We start from the raw sequence: 24,840 nt of genomic DNA on the forward strand, positions 1-24,840 counted from the left end.
GTGCACAGACTGAGTACCCTGCGAGTCACGTTAGGTAGTAGCTCACTCCTGTCACTTCTGTTCATTGCGGCCAGTGGTATTTCATGAGTGAGGTTTTTTTTCAGTGTAAGCTAAGGTAGTAGTGTTCTTGGCTATATTTGAGGTAGAAAGTGTGGAGAGCATTTAGGCTGACATTTCGGGAGTGGAGAAGGATGGAGAAAGAAAAAGAGGCTACTTAAAAACTTTATTGTTTCCAAAAGTAGCTCAAAATGTGTTGAGCTCAAATTCAGTGATGTTCAGTTATCTTTGAAGTATCATTTGCTGTACTGTATGTACATACTCAGATGACTAAGGCATATATGGACTTTGCAGAACCCAGGTCAATGTAGAAAATTATTACAAGAAACACAAAACAAACTCTCAGATTAGTGTATCTCCCTCCAGTGAAAATCACCATTCCGGTAACTGGCTTCAGTGCCATAAAGGTGGGAGTTACTGAGGCTCAGCTGCTGCCTCCCAGCTGACCTACTGTGCTGACAGAAGTTGACTTAAGTGAACATGTTTGGCCTCTGAGATGGGCTGTGCGAGGTGGTATGTGGTTCATAAATGTGTGAGGTTGATTCTCCCAGTGCGGCTGATAACTTGTAGGCTACAAAGGAACTTGACTGATTTAGTAACTGCCAGCCCCCTACTTACTGGTTTTGGATTCTAATATTTTTTGTATGGTTGGGGAGGTAAGAAAGGGTAAAATTGAGAAGTTTGTTGCTAAAATCAAAGATTAGAGACCTTTTTCTTTGCTTGCAAATAAAGATAAACAATGACAAGAAAAGCTAGGTCCTGGAAAGCATGACAAGGAAACTGAGACAAAAGACTTTTAGATATATGTTTTTCTAACTACAGGAGTCCTGGTGATTTGTAAGAGTGCTTAGCAGTGCTTACTGTATCGTATCCTGGACAGAGCAGGAGAATAGGCCAAGTTTGCTGCTTGGTCCAGAGCCAGCGCAACCTGTTAGAATCAAAGGTTGTTTGGGGCTTTAGCCAAATTGGGTCCCGAATACCTCAATGATTTTGTACATACTGGAAATCCTGCTGATGAAGACATTGCTTTGGGGTATAATTTCTTGGACTCGTTTTCTGTGAAGAGTGCGGCTTTAAGTCTTAGCGCTTAGATAATTATCTGCTTTATAAAGCAAGGGTCTCTATTCTGTGATTATTTTTTTTAATGACAGAACTCCCTTCAGGGGTTCGTTGAGGGTGACACTTAAATTTCTGTGTTTCACCTCCTCCCTTTCTCCTTCTCCCACCTCCATCTCACTGAAGTCTTGAATCTCTAGAAACTTAGACAGGGGCGTGTTATAATCTTTCAGACATCCTTTGAAGTCCACCTGTGCAGGAATGTTTGCAAGATCAGGGCTTCTTTCCAGCCTGTGCTAACACAATTGCATTTCAGTGGTGCCGAGCTGGGGAGTGTGTCAGTAAAACACCCATCCCTGAACATGTTGATGGAGACTGGAGCATGTGGAGTCAGTGGAGCATGTGCAGCCGGACGTGTGGCACAGGAGTGCGATTCAGACAGCGGAAATGCGACAATCCCCCGTAAGTCTTCACATCATGCTGATTTCTTTTTGCATGTAGCACTTACTTAGACAGTCTTTGCTGCAAGAGTACAGGGAAGAAGCGGGCAGCAGAGCTGTGCAGACGACATGAGAGATTTCTTGTTCACAAGCAGCAAGGACCACGTCAAAATCCTGGAGTGACTTGGAGTGAAGTAGGTTCTGTGAAGTGGCTTGAAAGGTTGCCATTGGAAGTGGCCCATTGCAATGATTCAAACATAGATATGACTGAATTAAAAACGTGCAGTTTGGCAGAAAAAACGATGCTGTATTTCCTCTCCAGCACTGCAGTGAATGAGGAGGGGTTGACCTGCATCTACAGACCAAACTGAGCCAATATGTTTTAGAAATCAGGTTTGCAGGGAGTGCTGGCTCTGGGCTGGGGAAGCGATAGAGTGGCTGACAGTGGTCATAGTGTCATACAGATGTGTTGGTAAAGCATCTTGAGATATTCTGTACATCAGAATGTGCTGCATATGAAAAAGAAAGTTTTCCCGCACACGGAGTGGGGTGGGTGCTGTTTAGCTCCTGCACAGTGACTACAAATAAGCCTATGCTCTCTGCTTGGGCTTGGATTTTTTTCTGATTCAGGGAGAAATGTAAGTGCTGTTATATCCCATGTGCCCTCCTTCATCCCTCAGGTCAACTGAGGCACATTTGGAAGTATTTTCTTCTTATGGGAGGCCTGAGCAGGTTACCATTTAACTGACCACCCCTGTTTGCGTGCATTGTAACTTCTGAGATGAGTGAGGGTGCTCACAATCTTGACAGCAGTCCTCCAAGTTATCTGTAACTTTATTCATATTTTAAAGTTTTTTCCACAGACAAAGCACAGGAAACTTTTCTTTTTAAATAGGGGCTGAAATTCTGGCTAGCAACATAGTCACTTTGAAGACATGCCTAGGTCATGGATAGGCACACACTGGCTGCTGCTGAGCTGTATTCAGCTGTGAAAGGGATATTTTTATTTATTCCTCTCCTTAAATAAGGCTGAACTGCAATTGCATGTCTATAATGTCCAGGCTTGATTTTTACCAGCTCATTTTCCTGAACAAGGGCCTGAGCTGGTTTCGTTGCTGTCAGCTACAGAAAGTCTCTTTAACCACAGTGCTGACCAAACCTAAATCCATTCATCATCATTCCTTAAATTACAGGAAATGCTCCCTCCAAGATTGCACACTGATTTTAAAATTCTCTTGCTCATATACATTCTTGGCTGGGGATACACACGTGATCTTCTTTTGCTTCAAATTCCTGGCATCAGCCCACTTCTGCAGCTGGTTTATTCACTGTCCAAAAATATTGGCTAAGGGATTTATCTTTTATTTTATATATATTTGGTCTTGGGATTTTTTTTTTTTTTTTTAACTGGAATCTCTACTCCTGCCAGCTGAGTTTTGAGCCTGTGGGACTATCAGTATTTTTAAACCAATTGCTTCACTGATTTGGTTTTTCCTCTCTGTAATTTCTCTGAGTATTTGCATGCATTGCCTCCAAATGGTTGTAAGGCAGCGTGTCATGAGCCCGTTTGCATGTGCAGACGTTTGAGTTGTACTGCCTTGTGTTCTTGCCTAGGCTTTGGACTATTGTTGTACAGTGGGGTTGAAGAGAAAACCACTGGTTTAAGCAGAACATCAGAATGAGATCCCCACCCCTTCTCCAGTCCCCTGTTGTCATGTAAAAGGGTCACGGTAGTATAAATGGGCTTTGATTTCTTCAGTTCCATTAGTAGATGGATTCTCTTGCCATAAATACAGTGGAAGATAGCCGTGAAGTTGTCTACCAGGAGATCTCGCACAGTCACTGTTTCAGGCATGTGTCAGGGTGGGCTTGAATTATACTGTTTATTGGAAATCCCAGGCAATGCTAGAGCCCTTATTATACAGGGCTTGGGATCTGGGATTACAGGGATCTTTTCCTTCAGATTCTTTTGCAGCATCTGGTAGAGGTGATGCCCAAATTCTTGGCCTCAGCATTTGGAAAGGTGGAAGGGACACAAGGATGAAGCCACAAAAATGGAGTGAAGCAAGAAAAAAAAGGTATATGAACAAGTGCTAGGTAACCATTTGTGGGAGACCAGAGGGAGTGACTGTCATTGGGTTTTTTCATCTTGCATGATGAAAACCCTCGGTATCCTGGTTAAACGTGCCAAGGGGCCTGTAATACTGAAATAATATTACAGAGGTCAGTTAAGTAAAAAGATTACTGTCAGTAATTCTGCATTCCCTATCCAAACAGTAACAAGAGCAGGACATAATCAGTGTGGCAGAGCTATGTCTTGTCCACTGCTCTGCCTGCCTGGCCATGTCTGTTTATCTGCTTGTTCCTGAACCCCTTGAATAGATGCTGTGTATTCTACTAGTGTTTTACTAGAGTTACTCTAGTAGAAAGCAGCACCATACTACTAAATAAAGTATGATGCTGTTGGACAGAAAGGAGCTGAAGTGGGAAGGTCGTGTTGGTTATATTATTTTTTGTTGGATTACTGGGAGTAGAACTATCCCCCAGATGTGTAGGATGCTCTGTTCTGTGGCTGATGAGTGCATCCAACTCCTTAATTTTGGGAGAAACTACATCAGAGGCAGTTCATTTTACTCCTTAATTAGAAAGGGAAGACGGGTCAGGCTGCTGAAGGGCTGAGCAGGTGAGTGCAGGCCAAAAGGCACTACGTTCCTGCAGCTCCCAATGACTGGGAGTGGTGGGTGCTCAGGAAGTCTCTGTCTCCTAATGGATTTGGCTATTACTTTAGTATTGGCAGGGACCATTATTTCCAACAGTTAATGGCAGTGACCATTATTACCAACTGCTTGCTTCCAGTCTGCATTGGCAAACTCATAGAAAGTCCCTTACAAGTTCAAAAAATGGGTAGAAGTGGCACTTTGGGACATGGTTTAGTGGGCATGGTGGTGGTGGGTTGATGGTTGGACTGATGATCTTAGAGATCCTTTCCAACCTTAATGATTCCTAGTTTTTGCTTACATTAAAAAATAATCCTGCCACCAAGCCAGGAAACATGAAATTATGACTCTACCCTTAATCGGTTTAGTGGTGGACTTGGTAGTGTTAGGTTAATGGTTGGACTGGATAATCTTAAAGGTCTTTTCCAACCTAAACGATTCTGTGATTCTAAGTTAATGACATCTTAAGAATAAAGCCAAAGCAACTGCTGATGAGCACAGTAAATAGTAGTCCTGTTGTGTCTCCTGTTCCATGGCCATCAGTTTGATACACTGCTCTCGACAGAGCGCTGTTACTCGTTGGGTATTCTGACTGCTTTTTTTGGGTTTTTTTTTTTTTCCCCTGTGCATGTACACACAAACATGCACAGAGTCACTTATGTTCAATGGCTACATCTCTTCTGCTGTAGCCAACGAAATGGTGCTGAAACCAAACTCCATGTATCTGATGTCTTTATGTGAGTGCAGGGCTCACGTGGGAAGAAGCCTGCGTCATGCTTCGAGTCATCTGGACTGAGTGTCTGTCTCATCCAGTCCAAGGCAGCAGACACAATCCTCCCAGAAGATTTCTGCATCAGTCTCAGCACATCTGCTGCCTTGCACATGTCTGTGGCAGAAAAGAGGTGTTAGCAGTGCAAGTAGGTGTTTGTTCAGGCTGTTCTTCTGGTGACTCTGTGCTGTTACAGTGTCGTTGGAGATCAGCATTCCATTAAAAAAAACCCAAAACACTCTTTCTGGGATTAATGGAGCTACTGTAAAAATTTGATCTAGGCTGAAATTTGGTATAAAGCTCTTCTATGCAGAATCAAATGTTTCTGTTGCACCGAATGCTGAATTCATCAAATCCAGCACAGCTAGGGAATCAAAGACCCAGTCCTATAGCGAGCGTGTAAAATGAACAGGGCAACTCTGGCTAGGACCACTGACACAAATGATATACAATGAGGGCCTTGGTTTCTAATTAGCTGAGTGATATAACATGATGGTCATTGCTCTTCTGGGAGGGACAGAAGAAGCAGCTTTTGGAATGAACTACCATAGTGCTAAAAACTGGAATTTGGCTGGAGCTGCTTTTTATAGCCATCTGTTAAAGAAAAGTAAGAACATGACTTTATCCATCTTTGCTGATTACACCTGGGGAGATAGGTATGTGACAAATTCAGGAGAGTATCAGTGAGTAGCTAAAGAAATTATCTGTTGGAATGGCAAAGTCCTTTGCTTACTTGGGTTTTTTGTTTGTGTTTTGTTTTGTTTTGCAAAGAAAATACAGGCTATTGTTGAGAGTTCGAGTTTTCCTTCTTCTCCGGGGAATCATAAATAAGAATAAATAGATTTTGCAGGTGCTTAATCCTGGTGTTGGATTAGTGGCCTTTCCTGCATGTTTAAAAAACAAATGTGTAAAATGGCATGGTTTTCATGGATGGAGATTATCTGCTGCACAGATTTGTTTCTGGACACCCTACTTACAGTGCAGGTTATAGCTATTTCTATGCTATTTTTGTTTCAAACTGCTGAAGACAGACCTTAGAGGACATGTGCTGAAGAGACGTTTGCTGTGTCCCCATTGTTAAGAGCGTTTGAGGCAGTGGTCAAAGTAAATGGTGGGAAGAGAAAGGTGAAATATTCCGGGTTGCCTGCCTCTGCCTTGGGTATTTGGTGTGATCCTGGGCACAGTAACGTCACCATGGTGCCTCTAGGTTCCCCATTAAGAATATAAATACTTAACTTTGGTATTTGTGATGGAACCACAAATTATCTTCTGAACTGCCTGACTGTGCAAATATAAATAATACTTAGACTTTAGGTGTCATGCTCAGTGCACTTTCCAAAGCCTAACTCTCACAAGTCACCATCAGTTAAGCAACTTGTCCCAAGTCACAGAAGTTAGTCCGAGCTCAGGCCAGATGTCACGGCAGAACCCAAAGTTTGGGAGTGCCTTACTTCAAGTCCTGTTCTGAAACTGCTGATGTACACACACACACACACCCCTCCACTCTTTCTCAGTCGTTTGCCTGCTCCATCTGAAAATAGGTTAGGACAGGAATGAATTGCTGTTGAAGTCAAAGGAGAAATTTAAGTCAGCAGTGCAAAATTAGTCACATCCCTTGGTTTGTGACCAGAATACAAACTCTATATCTTCTGAGAAGGCTGCTTGGTGCCCACACGTGAATAGCATTTTGGATTACCTCTTATCTGAGGTGTGCAATGTGTAGGCAGCTCCTATTTATTGATCTGTGTATGGGATACCACAAAAGAACATGCTTCTCAAGTACTCCAGAGCATCTGTTATGATGAGCCGATCACAGATCCAGAATGGAGCGTGAATAATTTTCTGTCAGAGCCACTGAGAGCAAGATTTGCCCTCCAGTGTGGAACATGTGAGAGGAAGGATCCTTCCTGCTATTTCCCTTGGACAGGGAAAATTAGGCAAGGGCATGCCTGTGAGAAGCTGTGCTGTTCCTGCTGACCCTGGTTTGTCTTTCCCACGATAGCCCGGGGCCAGGTGGGAAGAACTGCCGGGGAGCCAGCGTGGAGCACACTGTGTGTGAGAACTTACCCTGCCCTAAAGGTGTGCCAAGCTTCAGGGACCAACAGTGCCAGGCCCATGACAGATACACCAACAAGAAGAAAAGCCTCCTGACAGCTGTCATCGTTGATGGTAAGTTTTTTCATGTTACTTTGTAATTCGTTGCTGTTCTTTCACTGCAGCATCTCAACCCATCTTGACTTCAACTATAAGACTCCCGTTTGTTGGTGAGAAGGCTACACTATATTCCCCTTAGCTACAGCTGAAAGACTAATTACAATTAGTTGTTCTTGGTGCTGCCCTGCTGTTCTTTTAGCCTTCTTAACAGGAGATACAGAGCTGTCAGTTTTTTACTCATCTTTTTGTAATGCTGGGGGAGAGGTGCCTTAACTTGATTCCCCATCTGAACAGGCAGGAACTGTTACTTAAACACAGGGCAAATGCAGTCAGCAAACGCTGACATCTGCTGTATGCTGCCAGTTAATAATACAAATCTTTGAAAAAGCTTTTTTACTTAACTCCTTCTCTAGTTAAACTCAATAGTAGCTTTTCCAAAGTGAGGTCTAAGTATATAACAATTGCTGTTAGCATGGATGAAAAATGCAACTTTTCTCTACTGATGTATTTCAAATCAATGTGGGGGTTCTTTCTCTAGATATTCTAGCAGCACAGTTTGTTGACAGAAATGTTTGTAGGACTGCAAATATCAGTTTAAGGAAACAGTAGGTAATACGTGTGCAAGAATGCTTTAAATTTATGTATGAATGCTTTAAATTTATGTATACAAGTGTTCTTACTGGCAAATTGATGCAAGAAATCAGTCCATCAAGAGCAGAGGTGGACTGGAGAATTTGTTCTTAAATCGCTGGCTGTAGCCTGAATTTTGTCTGAGATGCTCACACAGTGACTTGGTCATTCACATCAGGCTGCTGAATGTTCCCTGTAACAAACATCTTCCGTTCACAAACAGAGGCATAGAGGTGTACTGACTAAATGGTTTTCTGTCTCTTAAAAGACCAATTTCATCAATGTAACCCTTTGAATATTGATATTTTAAAGTGGGGAAATGACAGACCTAAACTGAAAGGCTCAAGTTCCTTCAAAGATGAGAATATCAACAGATACCTTTCCAAATCCATTCATGTAGAGATTGCATCACCATTGCATCAAACCCTTGTTTGTGCTGTTCCTAAAGGCAGTTGCTTTTGTATTTCTTTTTCCAGATAAGCCATGTGAGCTCTTCTGCTCTCCACTGGGGAAGGACTCCCCTGTGCTGGTGACAGACAGAGTCCTCGATGGTACTCCATGTGGGCCTTACGAGACCGACCTCTGTGTACATGGCAAGTGCCAGGTGGAGTAACCTCTTGTTTTATTTCTAGTGTTCTGTGTAGTCTGGGGCAGCTGTGTATATCCTAGAAGAAAGGCATCCATGTGGGTGGCTGGGAGGATGTCTCTGAGGTGAGAGGGCAACCCTGTTTAATAAGCAAGCACTCCACAGCCCTGTGTCTTGGTCTGAGAATTATGATAAATGTCCAAGGTATGAGATGATTACTGAACAGCTGGGAATGTTCAATGATCACATTTGCTTGTGTGTAGTCATCAAATGGCTTGGGTGGGAAGGAACTTCTGTGAGGGGAGCAGATGGGAGTGGAAATCCAGCTTGCTTAACTGCTCCGTTTTGGCTATCAGAGGAATCACTGAAAAAACACTGATGCTGCAAACTGGATTACAAATTGTCACTAGCCTGTTACAAGCGTTACATTGCCAGCATGATGATGCTTTTCAGGTCTGCCTGGTTCCTGCCTAGAAATATTGAGGAAGCTTTTCAATACCAGTTGCTCCTTGGCTCCTGCAGCTGCATGAGCCAGTAGCTTCCCCTGGGTGATTTTTTTGACTGTATTGCTGTACAATGCCAAGGTGAGTTACTGTAGGGGCCCATCCAAACTGTTTGAAAGGCCTGTTTCCCTTGCAGTGGGAAAAAGGTCCCCTTTCTCGCACAACCTAGGTTTTAAAGCTCCACACAATAGAGAATATAGGTTTAAAGGAGCAGATCCTACAGCCCAAGCCAGTTTTCCTTTCTGCATTGTCTTGCTTGGGTCACCTAAAGAGCAAAGTAGAGAGAATGCAGGGTAGGCTTCCTTCTGCTGTACCGCAATGGGACAATCAACATCCCCTCGGCTGTCCCTGGATGGACTGGCCAAACTCTGAACATGCTTGTTTCCTTCTGTCTCTGCTCTGACAAGTCAAGAATGGAAGTGAAGAGGACTCTGTTCAGGAGTCTTCAGATTTCATTCCCTTTTCCTGGACTGAAGGTGTGATGGCCTAGAACCATTGCAATGATGATTATTTCTCCCTAGCCAAATTACATACGGAACCATAATTAGGTGTGGGAGATCTTTGCAATACAGCTCTTCATGGTTTGCTGGGCAGTGAGACAGTATGTAATGCAGCACATTGAATGCTTAGGGAGGCCATCTCTTAGAGCTGGTGTTTCAGATTCCTTGAAAATTTAGTGGAGTTTTGTAGACCCATAGTAACTGGAGATTTAAGGTTTGGACAAGGGAAGGGAGAGAAGAAAATGTTTATTTAAAGGTCATAAATTACAGGAAGTCATTCGGAATGGATGCTTCTAGCAATGTGTTGCAGCTGGATTCAAGTCATTTGTCACGGACACTATGACAGGGCAGACACTTAGTGGTTTTTCTCTCTCCTAATCATGTAGCATGTGTTCAAAGTTTGCTGTGCACACGTTAGTGATGTGAAAGACAGTTGAGTTGGCTACTGCAACCTTGCCTGTGCTGTATTCTTCCGGGCAGTTCTTCCTCTAAGTTTATCCTCATCTAGATTTGTATGCTATGGTGGGAGTTCCTCTTTTCAATATTAACCAGCCTGTTGTATCCACCAGAACATCTTGCTAGCATCACCCTTTACTTCCACTGACTTCACTGGAGATATGCTGGTTTGCCCTGGGGGTGAAAGGCACACCAAATTTGGCATTATTTCTGATTTCTCTGAGCAGTGATTCAGAACTGCCAATTTTTATTGCTTTGAGCCTTCCAGGCAGGGAGACAGATGAACACAATGTTCACCTGGGTATGAGAGAGGCTTTGGGGGCATAATGCAGCTTTACTAATAGCAATGCGACAAGAAAAGTGAAAAATATTTGTCTGGATTGAATTTTGCACTGCTGCAGGAGACACTTCCCACTGTTTCCTGCCAAATGCTGCTGAAGAGGCGTGTTTAATTCAGTTCTTCTAATTTATTCAGATGAAGAATCTGAACAGCAAGTTGCTGGGGAGCCAGTACGAGTTTGATTCTTTATATGCTCTTTAATACAAAGCGCTTTGCATAGAGCCAGGTTCATGGTGCATCCCAAGTTACTTAATTTTTCCCTGTTTTCAGCCGTATCTGAAAAAACTAAAAAAATCCATTAATAACCTTTTATAGTAAGGCCAGCTGTGCACCTCCAGCTGTGTGCCATTGACCATTACACTGGGCTGGCCAGCTTTACTGCTTCCAACATTCAGATCAGCCACAAACGGTAAATCAGACATTATGGCAATGTACTTTTTCTTCTTCCAGTGAGGAGCAGTAGCCAGCTCTCCTCCAAATGAAAACCTTTATGAGCACAGAGCTTTGGAGGTACATCATGAAAAGCAAATTGCACTCTAAGTCGGGGGCAACTGCCTTTAACTGTGCAGAGAGGTGATGACAGCTGCAGAACATTCAGTCCATTTGCATCTGGCTGAGAGAAAATGCAAAATGATCAATTCAAGCCGAGCAGATTTGAAAGCCTTGTGAACTCATTTATAATACTCTTCTGCCTTATATGCAGTTTAGCACTGAGAATTGCCATATGTGACTGTGTACCCCATTTGCCGCAGATACTTGTCTAACTAGCTGCCTATTAAACCGGTTTAATCAGCATATTTATTTAATTACTGTCCTCCTTATTTCTTTACCCAGTGTAGACAAAGCCTGGCAACAAGCATTGCAGGGGGCCTGGAGAAGAGAATAAGTGCTGAAATCAGAGGGCGGTATTACTGTTATTTATTTTCTTGTGTAACCCTTCTAGTTAAAGGCTCTCAAAGGCAGGAACGACACATGGCCAGCGTAACAGACAAATTAGCAGTAACCATTGCCTGTGAACTTCTAGTCCAGGAAATGTAATAGCTCTTTTCCCTTCAGCAGTAGATGCTCCTAAATGAAACTCATGCATTGCTGTTGCATGATGGATGAATGTAGATGAACATGGCAAAGAAAAAATCTGTTCTTGCAAGGAGAGGGGGGTTGTGAGAAGGGAAGCAGGAACAGATTCTTCGAAGCTTCAAAATACCCTAACTGCATTTGGGCACTAAGGGAGGTGAGTTTTCCTTCAGTTGTACTTTGTGAACTTACTACAGTTTCTTTCGAAGCCATGAGCTGAGCTCCAATCTAAACAGTGTGAATGAAGCCTTTTGGTGTCAGCATCACTATCCCTGAATCAAAATCGTCATAAGTAGCATCGTCCCTGTATTATCACTTACACCTGAGGGCAGCTGGAGTGAGTAAACTTGGTTAGTACTTTGGTCATGCATAGAAGCACCAGAGAGCAAAGCCAGCCCTAAATTTAGCATGGGGGTTCCTAAGTCACCTAGACTTACTATAATCTCTTTTCTTTGAGACAAATGCTAAGGTCTTCATTCAATTTTGTCCTGCCCTTGTTTATTAGAGTTGTTTCTGAGGCTGAACATTTCCTTCTTGATAGTGACAGAAGTTTGCCAGAATGAGGACACAAAAAAAGCTATGTAAGAGCTTCAGGAGTTGGTCTCAAAAATCGAAGGGAGTGTTATAAAGTAGTGCCTTTAGAAGAAGCATTGTAGAGTAATGACAAATGCACTTATCCTTACCATCTTCTGAGCAAACTAGATGCCTTGTTCAATGTGTATATAGGTCTTTGACCTTTTCTTCTTGAAATGCACATAGTCTTCTAGCAAGAAGAATTTCTTTTCTCCTGCGATTTTTCAGAGACACAAAATCTGTGGCAGGCTGGAGAGCAAGAGCAGTCTGATGAATCTGAGGAGTGCTTATCTAGGCTTTGCAGCCTCTCTCTCTTGCCTGCTTCCACAGTTTGCTTTCTCTAGCATGGACGTTGCAGTCATGGTGAAGATGGGGTAGGGCAGTACAACCTGCAGCTCAGATAGCTTTTATCTTCTCATATTTCTCTTCAAGTGACAAGTGGCTTTCAGAGAGAGGATTCCCTGAGGGTTTTGTTCTTCCTCAAGACTGTTCGGTGTATGTTTCATGAGTCAACATTGATGGAAGCAGTGCGCTTTCTCACCTCTTAATAGTTCTTCACCCTGTTTGTGCTGCTGATGTTAATAGAAAACTGCTGGCAGAAGCAGAGCTAAAAAAGGTGTCAGATGTCACACAGCAGTGGTGTGGGGAGAAGACAAGCTGCTCAGCTGACTGTTATGACGCACATGACTTTGTGCTGGCTTTTCTCAAAGGAGGATTAGTCTGAGGCTCATGATAGCCTGAGAACTTTCCAGTGGGGACTACAGATTGTACTTCAGGATGTAATCTAAGCTCTCTTCGAAAAGAGAGACGTCCTGTACAGCAGAACCAGGCTAGAGATCAAAGGCAGTCGTTGCTGTGATTTAGCAATTTAAAAGGTGAAGATATTTTGGCTCTATCTACAGTTTTCTCATGAATGTTTTGTCACGTCATGTCTACTTTTAACTCGCTGGTGAATCCACAGTGCATTCAATGATGACAGGCCACACATTAGGCTGTTCTGGCACAGCAAAAATATTATAGAATGACTTTCTTCCAAAAGCGATTGTCATACAGTGTGAAAGGGGAGCACAGATTTGAAAATGGACACATTTTCAAAAATAGTTTTTGCAAATTGGATGGCAGAGTGGCAGGAGAGGGCCACAGGTGGCAGAGGATAACTTGCAGTTGTCTATTGGACCTGTTGCTGGCAAACAGTTTTCTGCGTACTCAGTACCCACTTTTTGCATTTGATTGGTGCATGCAGTTCTGGCTTTGCCTCCTCACTTGAGTATTTTCCATGTATTATTCATATTCCTGCATTACAAACTGTGGTACAAGATGTTCCAGACTGGGTAGCTTGTCTCCATACAACAACTTGGCTTAGTACTGTACTTTGATAAATTATTTAGTGTATGTGCACAAAATCCAGAAGGATTGATTGAACTACGGAAACCTGTTGTATAATTGCCTTTTTTTCAATTTCTGGGTCTGTATCAATGTAACCTGAGGCCTAAAAAGAGTATCGGGGCTTTTGGTGAGTAAGACATAGAGACAAAAACCAAGACTGTTGATATCTTACTACGTTTTTAGTGGGATACTTTTTTACAGTGGGATATGAAAAAAAAAGTCATGCTGTTTCCCCTTGTTTTCTTCTATGTTAACCCACAGAGAGCATATAATAGACAATTCCTTGTGTTATCTACCTTGGAGGATTTAGATTTTGCCTGTGGCTTGAGCAGCCAAGAATCACCTGGAAGGGAGGCTACAGATATACTGATAAATATATATTATTTTCAAATCCAAAACTGACAGGATAGGTGCGTCTTTTAAAGAATAGGCACTTGATTCAAAATCCTCTGGTGTCTGCAGCCTGTTGGCATTTGTACAAATCCGGGCAGAGGCAGGGTGGAATCAGGTCAGAGGTGTCCATTCAGATGGAGCTGGTTTGGAAGGATCAGAAAGGGGCAGCTACAGAAAGCGACCAAAGAACAGAAGCAAAGGAGTTCCTGGGATGGGAGAAGGCTTTGTATTATTTGCATATTCGCTCATATAACCTGCTTTGCTGCCAGAACACAGGGGCTTTGACACATAACCTTCAAGCTCTATATGTGAAAAAGTGGTTATCAAGAATAATTGTATCTAGCATCCCCATGAACTGCTAAGGGATCTAAACACAAAGTCAATGGGCCAGTGTAATTGCGTATCTAATGCAGATAAGATAATGCTAATTTAAAGTAGGCAGTGCAGATCTCCTGTGCCAGCGGAGCTGCTCTGATTCAGATAAAATCTGAAGGCTCAGGAAATGACAGGAGGATATTTGCTGAACTAAATTCTACGTGGACGCCAATCCATCACACAAAATTTGTTGTGGAACAGAAACAGAAGTAACTTACAGATTAACTGCTTGATTAGGGATCTAGGCTAACCCTCCTGTACAAATCCTGACAGACACCCATAATCCTCCACAAGGGCAGTCGTGTTTAAAACAAAGAAATAAGAATTCTCTTACCCTCAGATCTGAATGTCAGTTGCTCACATATGTACATTCCTGTTTCATGTGCTCCATCCCTGGAGGTATCAATGGACACTGGATATTATGGACAAAAAATTGGCAGTGTAGATGAATCTGTCATAACCAGCATGCTCTGTACATGATTAATTTGTAAAATGGCACATGTTGCATCAATATTTATATTTGATCCATTGAGACAGCTAGTTAGTTCAGCATATGGGAAGCATTACAGTTTTGTGAGCCTACAATGTCATTTCTTACACAGGATGGGTGTATATAACAAAAATAATTGTGTTTATGTAGCAAAACATACTCACGCAGGCTGTATCAATTGAGCTCTTGCACAGCCATTGAAAATACAAATAAAATTATCATTAAAAATATCCAAGCAATACAGAACATAGTTCACACAGAAGAACCCCAATGATGTGTGTTCAGAAGAGAAGAGGAGTTTTCCTATGCTGGAGCCAGCAATGACTGAAGCTGGAAATACCACCCAACAAGCAGTATTTTCAGATGTTTAATTATAAAAATGAGAAGAAGGGGGAGGGAGAGAAGGAAGGGTGGACTGATATATCAGTTCAGAAAGAATGAATTTCAGACCTTTGGCTCAGCAAATGTGCAGTTACCTGCCAATTTAAACGTCAATGGATAGTTCCAAAACATGGTGTCAGAGTAGGAGACTGCCTGGGTTGAAGATCATTAAGAAACCTGTGGATATAGTTGTGACTGTGCATGCTGAGGGCTTGAAGCCCCAAAAGACTATCTAAGTTTCTTGCCAGCACTCCCATGTTTTAATACGGGCAAGGGACTGGCTTTGGTTAAAATCCGCTTCCTTTTTGTCCAATTGATGCTCTTAATAGCAGTGCTGCAGCACTGCAGGCTTTCAACAGCTAGCACAGGCGGGAGGTGGAACTCCTGGGTGGTGTCAACATCAGTCCCTTTGCCAAAGTTATGGATATCACTGCCCAAGTCCATGTTGGATGGTACAGGGAAGCTCCAAGAGTCCAAGAACAGGGCTGACAGTGGCAAATGCTCCCACAGACTACTAAACAGATGGGGGTTACACCAGGGTGGCTTTTTACTTTGTATTCTTCCTGCTGAACACAGACGAGCTCCAAGTGCCCTGCTCACGCCTTAACGGATCATCTTGGTAAGAATACAAAACTGCTTCCCTTCTCACCATCCCATTGAAGACTGATGGAACTGAAAGTATCCAACTATTGCTGGATGGACTGGTCCATGGACTCAGTCTACTCAGCTGCAGGATAACTCTCAGGTCAGAAAATGCACAGGATGTTATCTGCAAGGTCTTTCTTTCCTCAGAATGTACAGCTTCCCCTTTCTGCCTTTCTGCTTCTTAATTAAAAAAAAAAATCACCTTACCTTAGTCAGTATGCTGGACTGTACAGGAAGCAGCACAAAGCAAGTTAGAGATGGTAAAGATCAAATAACTCCCTTGAACTATTTGGGGTTTAAGGGATTGTTTCTGCACTATGAAAACTTGACTTTTTAGCAGTGAAACTTGGCATTTTCCCTTTGCATACGGTTAATTAAGCCCTCACTTTTTTGAAAGCTCTATCTATTTTAACGATTGACGCTATAATACATAAAGCATACAGCATAACGTCAGTGAGAAGCTGATGATGTACAGACTCGACAGATCTTCCCCCCCAGTCTGGTGGGGCTCAGGCGTAAACCTCTGGCCCCCAGTGCTGGAATCTCAGGGGCTTTCTCGCCTTGGAGAAAGCTGGACGTATCTCTCAATTAACAGCCCAAGGACCGCTGGCAGATACTTTCCTCCCAGGAAGGGTGGTGTTTTGCTTCCTCGCCCTTCCAGCCCTCTCTCTTCCCCTTTGCACTTGTTTTAAAGAGTGGCAGTATTTTCAGTGTGGGGAGTTCTCAAAGAATGTGCGTGCCCGAGGTGGTCACTGTAATGTGTTTCTAAATGACTTTGCAGCTTTTGGAATCCATTGTGTCAAATCTTAACAAAAGCTGTTTCATTATGTGCTGTTATTAAATACACTTTTACTTTGGAAATTATTGGAAGGCTTGTGGAGGTGGAAATGTAGACAAGAATAAAGTGCTTCCAAGGTATTTTCCCCCCATAAAGTAGCAATAAGGCACCAATTTTCATCTGGAAGCCAAGAAAGAAAACTGTTTTATTCTCTTAAAGATTTTCCTTTGTAAGAGGCTATTTCCTGGCCCAAATCTGATGGGGGCATTAATCCTCAAGCCCTGGTTTGAGGGGAAAGTCTGCCCTGTGGATGGCAGGGATAGTACCATTGAAGGGAAGGCTGCAAGGGCCATTCCCAGTTCCTCCACTCACAGGGAACTCACAGGGTGAAGATGAAAGGTAAAAAACAGCACAGGTTTTGGGAGGTATGTTTGTGGATTCACTGGGTGCTCTTTCCATGCCTTCAGAGAGGGTCTTTCAAGTCAAAGTGTGTCAGTGACCTAGTAAATGGGGGAGGAAATGGCTTGGCTTGAACCCCAGTGTCAGAAGAGGGGGGACTTATTCTTTCAGAGGCTTTGCTGGCTTGCAGAGGTTTACATTATCTGGGAAACTACAGTGTAAATGCAAAGCATGTGATTGCTAACTCCCTATTCTTTGCCTGCCTCCGTTATAGTCCTACAGACTCCTCATGTAGCACTGGGAATAAGTGTGGTTCAACACTCATTATATTCCCTTTATTCATTTGTGTGCTCACATAGTGCTAATAACAATGCAGTACAATAAAAGATAGCACTAGAGTCTTAAATTAAATGCAGGCTTTCCAGTATCTCAGCAGGGTGGCAGGCAGGCATATATTTCCAGCTGCCTTTCAGCAACCCCATTAATAAATCATATTTATTTTCCTGGAAGGAGAACTGCTGGGACATCCTTCTGTTTTGGGGGCAGAATCATATTCAATATCCCAAAATTATTTGTTGGACATGGGTGTGAAGTTTAGATTTGAGAATTGCAACTGCCAGAAACTCCATGGTCTTCTTCCTACCTTCCTTTAACTCCCATTTATACAGGTTTTTTCCCATTGTTCTCATCCACCAACTTACATGCTGTTCTACTTAATGAGCAGCATTTCCCTGTATGTGTTTAGGATGATCTTCCTTTCTCAGCATGTGTCTGTCTCTAATGATTTACCCAGACAAACACTGCATCAGAACACGTCTGAATGCTGGCAGTCTTTGATCCCTGTAATACATCTGGACTTAGGCAGTGGCCAGTGTCTTCTGAAACAAGGGGAATGTTTGGGTTCAGGTCCAAATCACATTGCTTATACGCAGACAGTCTCAGATAAACAGCCCAAGTTCTCTTAATATTTCCCTGCTTACCCTATTTTTCAAAATGTTTGTTGTTTTGATTGTTTCCTAAGATATCTCTCCAACTTTCCTCTGGCTTTATTATAAGAAGGCAAGGAAGGGAGAGACCCAACAGCCTTATTCAAATACGTATTATTAGTGACAGTCCTGCTAACTCATTTGCCAAGAAACTGTTTATCCACAGAGAATAAATCTTCAACTTATTTTTAATAGTAGAATCTCTGCTAATAACTTGCATAATGACAACTCTTATTTCAGTGGAAATTTGTTTTAAGAGTGAATTGCTGATTATTTTGAGGGTCTTACATGGACAGAAAACAATTTACATAGACTAATGACAATAAGTCTTATCAACCTCAAGATCTACAAATGTGCAATGGTCACCATCATAACCTGTAAATGGTTTGTGAATAAGGAAGATTACCATGACAGTCTCTATAGCTACAGGGAGAATACAGTGACTGTTCTAGTAATACCTGTCTGTGGAAGCAAAGCTGCAGATTTTTATTGGAAAAAGTTAGGTATAGAAAATTATGAAAATACCATTTAAAATGAAGCTTTAGGTGAAATTGTTAGGTTGTTGTTTGGGGAGGGGGGTTGGATTTTGGTTTGGGGTTTTTTTTTTTACAGTTGAACACCTAAGCTTAAGACAGTGCAAGCATATGGAAAATTTCATAATTGTGTAAGTAATCTTATGGTACACATTGGCCAAATATGAACCTGACCTGCTTCCACTGAAGTACTTTTGCATTGCAGGTATCTTGAGCTATTTGATTAATGAGGTCTTTTTTCAGGAATTGCAAAAGTGTAATCAGAACTGATCTTACACTCCCCATTAAGATCCCAACCCAAAGCAGAGCTCATTCAGTGAGCAGCACTGGAACTTGTAACAGAAGTCTGATTTTTTGTGTGGTGAAGGGCTATGACCAGCATTCTGGGTACTTGGGTTAATTTTCATTTAAGGAAGTCACATTTTTCTCTCCTCTAAACTAAGTATCACAGTAGTGGTCCATTTCTCCAGGATGTCTTTGAGCTCCTCAGATGGAAATTGCTATACAAACATGAAACATTGTTTTAGTCTGTTGTGTTTGGAGGAAGTTAGAGTGGGTTAGTATGAAATCTGTGATGATATCTGGAATAACTAGTGTTTATGAAACTTTCTTCGGTTAAATCTTCTGAATCAAAGTTCATGCTCTTAGTGTTAGAGAAGGGGGTTGCTGAATAACCAACTCAACACCGTTCCAAATGAGTGCTCCCCTGATTCACAGTGTTCTCTTCCCGTTCAGGTTTTCAGTCAGATGTCTATCTTAGCCTTGACCTCAATGTTTAGAGATACTTTAACCTTGCAAACAAAATAATGGGGACCTCTGGTTGTTGTCATTAGAAAATTGGCTGCGATGGAATCATTGGCTCAGCTGCCAAAGAGGATCGCTGTGGAATCTGCAGTGGTGATGGCAAAACCTGTAAAGTGGTGAAAGGCGACTTCAACCACACCAAGGGGATGGGTGAGTAACCCTCAGCAGCATTTTAGTGGAGTGGAGGTTCTCTTAACTGCTTGAGGAGAGTTAAAGAGTGGAAGTAATAGCTCTTCTTCTTGGATAGCATTGGACTCATCTGCTCTAGTAAACACATAAGAAACACAAGACGAAACCCAACTCAATTCAAATGTGATATCCTATCTGATTCTTACTCAGTTGCCCACATATCAGCCATTGCCTCTGTCTGAAATTCAGAATGAAGTTGTTTCTCATTTTGAATGCTACCAGTGCTGTTGATTTTAAATAAGAGACAAAATCACAGTATCTTTTCCAGTGGGAGGGAAGTCTGATTTCAGCACCACCTTTGAGCTCTTTGAGAGCTCAGTGTGATGCATGTTGCATGTTGCAGATTATTCATGTTATAATCAAGGTATCTCAGCTAAATGAAAGAGCACTCCCCTCTGAATATTTTTACCGACTCCCTGCCAGCAATAGTATCCAGTATAGGATACAAGATCTTCCAGTCAGACTTAAGACTTTCCCCTCACTTGTTAAACATTAATGTATAGACAGCTTGGTGTTTGAATTAGTCTTCGTTCCAGAGTTTCTGTATTGTGCTTCAGAGAAACCTGTTATCACACATCCTAATCAGGTAAAGGGAGGGAAAGCCAGATTCAGGACTTGCAAGCTGCTCTGAGAGGAAGGAATTGTCCAGAAAAAATTATTTCACATTCAGAGAATACAGGATTGCCATTTCTGTACGAGAAATATGTTCAACACGTGCTACTCCAGGACTGAGTTCAGCAAAGCACATAAAGATTCCCTTTAAGTACACACTTCAATTCTGAGTAGTTACTAAAGCAGCACCAGTGCTTAGCTGCTTCCTTGAATCAAGCTCTCAGCACTGAAGTCTGAGGCTCTGATTTTGTTCATTGACCTCTTCCTCTGCACCCTCCTCCTCCTTATCTGTGGAGCCAGCTGTGATCTGTCACCTCCTCTGAGACGCAGGTAGGATTTCCCACCTCCACTACCTCTTCCTGGAGCACGTCTGTGCTGTTGCATTGCTAGGCCAACCTGTTGAATGATTTCCTGCATTACTGCCTTTGACTCTTTCGTCCCAGTTATTTTCCACCTACTTATGTCAAGTCATTTGCATTTGATGCAAATGGTGGGAAAAGTTTCTCATTTCCATTGAAAAAAACTATTCTTGATTCCTGTAGCAGATTTTATAGCTGTTCATGAACTTCTTAATTGCTCCTGAAGAGTAACTATCTTTTATCTTTTCCAATGAGACTACGAAACATCTTGTGCAGATAAATTAGAAATTTCTAGGTCACTGTCAGGAGGTTGCACCCGTTTCCAACTAGACGGACTGCTTGAGGGTGGTAACTTTACAAGGCTGTAGGAACGGAACAGTTTCAGCCTTCACAGGTTGTCTGGCTGCCAGGACACTACGGGACGCTTTCACCCCCAGCGCCCTGTAACCTAATAAGAAGAGATGGCTGACTGAATCATGGACGGTGTTCAAGCATTTATTGATCCTTATTCTTTGCTGATCATCTCAGAAGCAAAAACCTGTCAAAATGTTGCTTCATCAATGCAATGTTTCCACCTTTACCCATCTCACATAATCTGTAAGATAATTGTTTTTACAATTATAATCTCATAAGCATTTATTAGATGTTCTGATTTATTAATTTTAATGGGACTTAAATTTTATGTGGGAATAGTTTTAAAAAGTGACATCCATCATATGCCAAACAAAATCATCTTTCCTTTTTTTTTTTTAAATTATGCGTTTTTTAATGAGCATCCTAGCCTACTAAAATGGAAAGAATATTTACAGTCTTTTAAATGTTCACTGTTCATGTTTTCCTGCTTTTGGATTTCTTTTATGTTAGACACTGAGAACAGACTTGTTGGTTTCACTTATGATTCCCAGGCTGGATTCTGCAAACATTTTGTGCTTTGTGAGTTACACCCATCAATTTCTATTAATTTACTGCTGTTCTGCAAAATCAGGTCCTCAGGTTAACTTACTGAATCTTATGCAGTAGGCAAAGCTCCAGGGTTGGGTCTGAGGTATCACAAGTGAATATGAGGTTACTCAAGAAAAAAATTGGCCTTTTTTCTTTAAATTGACATTTAAGCAAATATGTACAAAAATCTGACAAAAGTTGTGGCAAAGGAGAATACACGGTATGACTACAGAAACAAATTCAGGGTTTGGATGTGTAAATAATTGCACAGGTCAGTGGCAAATCCTCATGAACTTGCTATGATCCAAGTCAAGGCCAATGCACTGAGTCAAGTATGCTGATTTATTATTTCAGAAAAGAATAAACTTCAAATATCAAGACTTTGGTTGTTTTGGAGTGGTATCTGTTTTGGGAATTGCAGCTGCAGCCTTTTGGGCCAGATCCTCAGCTGCTTTGCACGTGGGACTCGGTTGACTGCGGGATTGGTCCCTATATGTCCTGTGATTGCAAATTATGTTGTCAAGCCCTATTAACTGAACTAAATCCATGCCAACTCCTTTCTGTTTCTTAGTAACCAATAGTCATTGTAAGAAGGTTTCGACATGTGTGATGGCAAAGGCAAAGGCTATTCCCAAGTGTTTCTCGTGTAAGATACTTGAATGCTTTTTGCAGTGTCAGTGGGTGTTGGTGACATCCTTTGGTGTTGGTTCTTTGTCTTCTTTTGGTTGGATTAGATGGGGAGATTGGTATCCAAAGCCATGGATAAACTTCAAGTCCTTTTACTATTTAGCTTGGTTTGTCAAAGGTATCAAGTACAGATCCTTTCCTTTTAGAAAACCTATCTGCATGAAAGAAAGCCAAATTTTCATTAACCAAGGAAAAAGAACCGGGCCTATTTCTTTTTTTTTCTAACCTTAATGTCACAGATGAGGTTCTGCCACCCTAGGGGGGCATGATGGTGGAACATCCAAAGTGCCTCATAGGAGGTCCAGCAGTTCAGATCTTGCCACCTGTGATCCAGGGTGATCCAGCTGTAAATGGATTCCATTTCTCTTTTGGGGATGAGGTCAAAAGCCTTTATTTGTGATGCTAAACATCACATACACTTGTGTGCAGCTGTCTGCCTTCAGTAGGCCGCCTGAATGCACTGTTTAGACTGAGGTTTCCTTTTGACTGGCAGCATGCCCTGTACCTATTTCTACAAAGTAATTTTTCAAAAACAAACACAGACTTGTTCTGAAGTCCATCTCTCTCTCCCTGCCACTGTACAGGGGGCCTAGAAATAAAGGACAGCTCTTTGGCTCGTATCTGTTGGGTGGCTGATTTATCACTGACTTCTTCTGTCCAGACTCCAAGGCTGTGCCTGTAATGCTCAGAGACCTGCATTGAGAATGAGACCTGCATCTGTCTCTCTTGATTTTTCTCAGCCATATCAAGATTTTCATTGCTGCCCTTTGCTTGTGATCCAAAAGAAGGACCACAGATATTTGGATTTTTTTAATGGCAGAACATAATAAGGTGAGATATGCCAGTTGTTGTAACTATCATTTTGGGAAATGAAGAGTGTATCTTTGCTAGCAATTTTTGTTTTTAAAATGGTGAAAAAGCAGGCTTTTTATTGTGTTCGTTACTTGTCCAGCACATATTTAAAAGAAAGAAAGGATATTTGAACAGTGGTGCTGTAGTGCTGGCTAGGAAGATCTTTAGCCAACACAAGAAACTGTTTTTTTGTCAATAGGGTGTACATCTAAATGAGGAGAAAATAGAGCCCTAGGGCTAACTCTGGGTTGTCTTTATAAGGGTTTAAGCAGAACATGCAAGTTAGAAATCCCAGCAACCAACTTCACAGCAATAGTAGGAGGCTTTGAAATCTATCCATGGCTCCCCAGTGAAATGATTTTCTTACAATGAGCTATCCCATGGCTGGAAGTGGACAGGTACTGGTGGAGGAATTACTCTCAAGCTAATAGCAAGTAAGAATCATCACAACTATTCAGAAAATGGACATGTAGTCACCACTGGACATATTTCCACTCCACTGCAACAACTAGCAGTCAGCAAAAGGTGCAAGGTGGGAAGGATCATGGAAACTGAAATGCCCAGCTGGTACTTATCCCTAAAATATTAAGGAAGCTGTGCTGGCCATGACCAGCAGGTAGGGCAGGGCATTCTGATTTCCTTGGCTTCTACCTTGAGGTCTTTGTTCAAAGCACTTTTGGGAAGTTTGATAATGGGATGAGCACTGTTGACTTTCTCACACCTAATTTTCATGTGTGTACAGGGATAAGATATGAAGGTACAGTGCCCAGAGATCAGTACTTTCAGCCATGGGATAATTTTTCCTTTACCTCAAAGTCCATCTTTCATTGTAATGTGAACCAGGAGAACAGTTTTGTAGCAGATCAGTGACATTCTGAAGTTCACACTAAACTTTCTGTTCTTTCTGGGAATAATAACAATGGCTAACAATGGATTTTCCTGTGTGAGCTGCTTTCCTCTTGCAAATCTCTCCAGCATTTAAATGAAGATACAGTAGCCACTGTTCACATATTAATCTCCTTGATGACAAAGCCACCTCTTTGTTCTGGTGTCTCTCCTAATACGAGTTACACCATATAATTTGTATCTAGGATTTGCTTCAATCACAGTCTTACATTCCTGAGACACTGATGTAATGCAAATTATCCAGAAAGATTGGTGCGTGCCAAAGTAACTGTTCCCAAGGTGGAGTATACTACATACAGCACTATAAATTATCAAATAATGAAGTTCTCCTGTTGTACTTTCAAAGCTTCATCTTAACAGGCTGATTTATGGGTGAAATTACTAGAAATACTGCCTGATAGTTGCCAAATCTCATCAGTCTTTAACCAGTTCCTCATTTAAAGCAGAACTTTAAGCCCAACCTTGTAAACCCCTGCATTGCAGACAATTATCCTAAGCCCTAACAGATCTTTGAGAGTCCTTGACTCAGGGCCAACTCTGAGACTTTTTTTGGTCTTACTAGCTGACACTTGATAATCTTTCTGGCAATCTGCAGTTACAGCTTGCTTAATAAAATGTGCCTGGAAAACAATGGAGGTGTCTTCTGGTGCAGTTATCTCAAAGATCAGGAATATTCTGTGACCAGAAGCCTCACATTAGCTCTAAGGACCAGACTGGAGTGGTGGTAGCGATCTGAGTTTGTACCTGTGGTAAATTTGCATGGATGTTATGTAGTCTGTTTGCAATAGGATTTGACCACTAACTCACACCATATTGCTGGAAATAATGAATGAGAGTGTCAAGACACTCCTGGTGGGACATGCCCAAGAGTTCTGCTTCATCTCTGAAAGGACAGGTCAGATCCATACAACTGCAAAGTGGTTCGCAGTTCACTAGCAGAAGAGTGAAGGTCAGCAGTCGGGTCTGTGCCACATGAGCTCAGTGAGTTAGCACAGTGTGTTTCTTCTTCTTCAGGAGCTGTGAATACAACCCCCCCAAAGACATCAATCAGGATTAGAAATTACATGAGAGAAAAATCTGGTATAAGACCAAACTAAACAGTCTCCAGAATTAATACGTTATTAATAGCTTACACTCCACTATTTACCATTGTAAAAAGTAACATAAAAGTCAACTTTTCCACGTGGTGTTTCTTTCATGGCACAGTGATGAAATAAGAGCGTATTTATGGCACTAGCTGAACCTCAAGCATGGCTCCACAGCTCGCT

General features: G+C 41.9%; 1 protein-coding gene across 1 annotated transcript in view; it reads left to right on the forward strand.

The window, feature by feature from the left end:
• The window catches only part of ADAMTS17 (ADAM metallopeptidase with thrombospondin type 1 motif 17), a 203,188-nt gene that overhangs the window by 115,893 nt on the left and 62,455 nt on the right, over positions 1-24,840 (forward strand). The window contains exons 12-16 of the mRNA XM_075713772.1: positions 1,430-1,575; positions 7,042-7,208; positions 8,300-8,427; positions 19,055-19,175; positions 21,699-21,773. Of these exons, the coding sequence (XP_075569887.1) occupies positions 1,430-1,575; positions 7,042-7,208; positions 8,300-8,427; positions 19,055-19,175; positions 21,699-21,773 (637 nt within the window). The remainder of the gene's footprint in view (positions 1-1,429; positions 1,576-7,041; positions 7,209-8,299; positions 8,428-19,054; positions 19,176-21,698; positions 21,774-24,840) is intronic.

The sequence above is a fragment of the Pelecanus crispus genome, chromosome 7, assembly GCF_030463565.1.
Source record: "Pelecanus crispus isolate bPelCri1 chromosome 7, bPelCri1.pri, whole genome shotgun sequence".
In the NCBI taxonomy this organism is placed as follows: Eukaryota; Metazoa; Chordata; class Aves; order Pelecaniformes; family Pelecanidae; genus Pelecanus; species Pelecanus crispus.